Source organism: Abramis brama, assembly GCF_963993115.1.
Source record: "Abramis brama genome assembly, chromosome: 6".
In the NCBI taxonomy this organism is placed as follows: domain Eukaryota; kingdom Metazoa; phylum Chordata; class Actinopteri; order Cypriniformes; family Leuciscidae; genus Abramis; species Abramis brama.
The window spans coordinates 41,879,695-41,884,640 of NC_139968.1; the positions used below are offsets into that span (position 1 = coordinate 41,879,695).

General features: G+C 37.8%; 1 protein-coding gene across 2 annotated transcripts in view; it reads left to right on the forward strand.

The window, feature by feature from the left end:
- The window catches only part of matk (megakaryocyte-associated tyrosine kinase), a 12,998-nt gene extending 8,889 nt beyond the window's left edge, over positions 1-4,109 (forward strand). Inside the window, exons 11-13 of one of the 2 annotated variants that reach the window (XM_084117323.1) lie at positions 70-265; positions 1,451-1,537; positions 3,624-4,109. In XM_084117323.1, coding sequence (XP_083973449.1) covers positions 70-265; positions 1,451-1,537; positions 3,624-3,803 — 463 coding nt within the window. In that variant the 3' untranslated portion in view covers positions 3,804-4,109. The remainder of the gene's footprint in view (positions 1-69; positions 266-1,450; positions 1,538-3,623) is intronic. The other variant, XM_084117324.1, reaches the window with a different exon arrangement.
- Positions 4,110-4,946: the final 837 nt, after the last annotated feature.

The window sequence follows — 4,946 nt, forward strand, 5'->3', positions numbered from 1 at the left end:
TAAAAACATTAGAAATGAGCTTGAAAAATGTGATCATGTGACTTTTGTTTTGTTTGTGTGTTTCCTCAGAGACGTTTGTGAAGGTATGGAGCACCTGGAGTCTAAGAAGCTCCTGCACCGAGACCTCGCCGGACGCAACATCCTCGTGTCGGAGGACATCGTCGCCAAAATCAGCGATTTCGGTCTGGCCAAGGTCAGTTCAAAGGCAACCGACAACTCAAAGTTACCCGTCAAGTGGACGGCACCCGAAGCCCTGAAGAGCCAGGTGAGAGAAGATGTGCATCACCTGAATCAATATTCTGATGTTTTCCATCTTCATCTTTCTTTAGTGTGTAATGTTGCTGTTTGAGTTCGTCTCTATATCAGTGTCAGTGTTTCTGAACTCCTGAAACGCCTCCATTGTAGTCTTGAGTTTCTTCCGGGAACGAACACATCACAATATTCCTCATTTAAATAATTCATAAAGGGGCGGGGCCTGGTTGAGTTAGTTAGTAGTGTGTTGAAACTGGTGTTTATGGTAAGGGGCGGGACATTTCCCAAACACACTCAAGCGCTCGACCAATCACAACACACTGCCCCAGCCGACCAATCAGAGCACAGTGTGCTTTTCAGAAGGAGGGGCTTCATAGAGACAGGAACTAAACAGGGGTGTGTTTCCCGAAAGCATCGTTAGCCAATTATGGTCGCAAGTTCTGTCATTATCAGCAGTTCAACGAGTCGGTGTTTCCCGAAACCATCGTTCCAACGAACATTCGCAAACAGCTTCACAAAGTCGTGTGTTTGGAGCGACGGCTCTCGACCTGTGGTTAGAAGAAGAGTTTCTAGTGTTCATGTCATGTGGACTCAATACATCCTTATCCTGAGCAAAATAAGCAAGCTGACATTCAGTGCAACCGAGATCTATTATGTCGAACACATACAAATGTCATTTACGTCTTTGAGTTTGTCAAGAGATTTAAAGTGTTTAAAGAGAGATTTTAAAGCGAATGAGCTCTATAAGAACGAGTCTAAGATTGAATCTGGAAATAAAGCAAAATAACTGAGTAAAATGAGAAATAGTCCTCAGATGCATGTCCGTAATTTATAGCAAAACATCTAGCGTTAATTCCATCTCGAACAGATTCATTAAAAGTATTTATTACACGTGTGACATTATTAACCAACGTGGTTGAACGACCAATTTGCGACAATACGGTTTCGGGAAACAGTCGTGACTAGCTAGTTGATTTCTTCAACGATGCATCGTACTGTGGGAGTAAAGCAGCGAGTTACATCATTATACGGGAAACGCATCCCAGAGCGTTACTGACAGACTGGGAAGAGAGGAGCTGCAACAATGGAGAATATGGTGAAAATAATCAACATTCAAACAGGAAAACTTATTCTAGTAGAGCCTGAAACCAAAATCAAGACACAACAGCTTTATAAGTGAACTCCTCTGCTCCTGTAGAAGTTCTCCACTCAGTCGGATGTGTGGAGTTACGGAGTGCTTCTGTGGGAGATCTTCTCCTTCGGACGACAGCCGTATCCCAAGATGGTGAGTTTCTCTCCGTCTCACTCTAAAGATATTTGGTAACACTTTATGTTGATGGTCCCTTTTGAACATTCTGTTGACTAGCGTAACTTTCATTAGACTAACTTTCATTAGAGTATTAGTTGACTGTCTGCTTGATATCTGCTAACTCTTTATTCTGATGCTCCTCCAACCACAGACATTTTACTGAGTAAAATAAAAGTAACTTTACAACTATACGTCAACTTATTCTAACCCAAACTCTACCAGTCTACTAATACTCCATTAATACTCTAATGCGAGTTAGTGGACATGTAGGTGCAACGTTACATACATAATAAAATATTTAGACTCAGATCAACATTTTGTGTCTAATTATTTACTTATGTGGCAAGTAGCCGTGTAATAAGAGGGATGATGTACATCCAGCCGGTTGTTATCTCAGAATAAACCCAGACAGGGTCATGAAGTCCGTCCCGATGATGAAGACCGTCCCGATCACCCTGTCTGGGTTTATTCTGAGATAACAACCGGCTGGATGTACATCATCCCGCTTATTACACGGCTACTTGCCACATAAGTAAATAATTAGACACAAAATCTAAGTCTAAATATTTTATTAGCTCTTTAAACGCAAAGCTTCCGCGGAGAGCAGTTGCTAGCGCAGCAAGTTTAAAATAGACGGACATTTAAGTGATACGGTATAGTCATACCACTTATTACACAGCATTTCACCACATAAATAATTATGGAGATAAGAGATGTTGATTTCAGATTAAACTGTTTTAAAATGGTTCCTCTTTGTATCTTATAATCCAACAGTGTACAAAAGAATAGTCACAAAATGGCAGCAGCTGCGTTTGTATGAAACAAGAGAGAGCGAGTCCACGATACTGGATGGCATAATTAAATAACTGTACACAAAATATAGTTATATTTATTCATTAGCTCACCAAATGCAAAACTTCCACAAAGAGAAAACATTCCTAGCAAGCGTACAGCGCTGCAGACTTCAGTAACCCGGATGAGCCTGTGTTTCTGTTCTCAGCGGTTGTTATCGGGGAATAACACACCGCTGGATGGCGTGATTGACCAATCAGAATCAAGTATTCCAGAGCCGTGTAATAAACTGACTATAAGTAACTTTGCAACTATATGTCAATTTATTCTGACCCAAACCCTACCGGTCGACTAATACTCTACTAATACTCTAATGGGAGTTAGTAGACATGTAGGTGCAGCGTTACTTATAGTCAACAGAACGTGTTAAAGGTGCTGTATGTAACTTTTTCACTCTACTAAAGCATAAAAATACCATAATATGTTTGCATATATTGAGGAAACATGCTGAGTTCACTTACTCGTTTCTCTGAAAAACACTTCTACATCTGGTTTCAAGTCCAAATATCAAACAAAAAATTCTTAAATCAAGATGCATTTACTAGATAAGTAAAATTAGATATTATGTCTTGTTTTCTGAAAAAAAAAAAAACAAAATTAAGTGAGTTTTTGCTTAAAACAAGCAAAATGATCTGTCCATGGGGTCAGAAAAATAATGTTAATTCAAACAGAAACAAGATTATTTTTCTGACCCCATGGACAGATAATTTTGCTTGTTTTAAGCAAAAACGCACTTAATTTTGATGAATTTCCCCAGAAAACAAGACATAATATCTTAAGGCATTTTACTACTTTAGTAAATGCATCTAGATTTAAGAATTTTTTTGATATTTGGACTGGAAACAAGACAAAAATACTAAGTAAGAAAAACATTTTTTGCAGTGTACAGCCAGTTATTTTACTTTGAAATGTACGTTTCCAGACTGTATTGTTTTGGTCTGTGATACCGCACGTTGCCAATTTTCATTGTCCATCGCGCTTGTTCCTGTTGCGTGTGCTCAAACTGGCGACCCGTGTAAGTGTCGAGTCTGAGGAGGCGGGAGAAACAACGATCTCCGATATTTAGAATTGAACTGCAGTACCTATTTTGACCACTAGTTGTCATTCTTACAGACTGCACCTTTAAAGGGACCATCAAAGTAAAGTGAAACCAGATATTGTGCAGTCTCCTTGATAACGGTTTTCTCATGTATGCTGGTGTGTGTGTCAGTCGGTGTGGGATGTGAGGGAGCGTGTGGATCAGGGATATCGCATGGATCCGCCGGACGAGTGTCCGCCTCACGTTTACTCCATCATGACCTCCTGCTGGGAGGCCGACCCGAAGAAGAGACCAGCCTTCCACAAACTCAGAGACACTCTGGAGAAAGAGCTCGGCAAACTCGACGCGTGAGGACGAGGAGCTTCAGGATTCACATGTGCATAATGGACATTACATTTATTATTGATCACACTTTATATTTATGTGTTTATCTTTGATTGGGTGAGGCATTTCACCTCAGAATCATAAGATGAATTATACTTTAAATTGCTCTTTAACATGTTTGTACGTGCACCCTACTTTAATCTCTCTCTCACAGTCATGGAAAGATTTGGGAGGAGCCTCAGCTCCTTATAAACCGGAGATGATGTTTTTTTTTTGGTTTTTTTTGCATTGTTTCTGCATGAAAATGAATAACATTACTTGTCCTTCCTTGAAGTTGTTTGTTTTATGTAATATTAATTATTCTCTGATTTTAATCTGATTCTCTAATATTACTGATTTTGGGTTTATATATATATATAATTTTTTTTATTATTATTTTATTATAAATTTATTATTATTATTTTTTTTTATTATTTTATTAAGGACCACAAGTGGTTCCTATCACTGCAGGAACTATAGTATATTACAACTATACTGTATAATACTATTATTGATTTAGGTTATTATATTTTTAGTATTTTATGAATTATTTTTATTATAAATATTTGAATTATTAATAGACTGTAAAACATTATTATTATTATTATTATTATTTTATTTAAATCAGTAAAAAAGTAAAACAGTACAGCAAATAATACCATTATGTAAATAATTTAGCATTATTTTACATAGAAGTTTTGTTTGATTTTTAGGGCCCGAGCACCGATGGTGTGAGGACCCTATTGGAATTGCTCCGTTAATTTTACGTGTGTGTGTGTGTGTGTGTGTGTGTGTGTGTGTGTGTGTGCACTTAATTGTCATGAAAATAATATCACCCTAGTCTTAAAAATATGTTTTGGTTTTCGGTTAATTTTGGGGTGAAATATGACTTTGACAGGTTTCACCAAATGCCTAAAAGACTTCAGTCCTCAATGAGGTCCTGTAGAAAAAGAGACTTTCTGCTCATGTATATGCAATTCAGAAATGTATTTATTTACTGTGACAACAGTAATAAACACATGGAAATGGATTTTCTTAAGGAAGTCTTGTATTCTAATCTTGATTTCTTGGAGAGGAATAAAGTGGTCACAAGCCGGGATTAGTGTCCGGATCTCCAGTAATTCTCCAGCA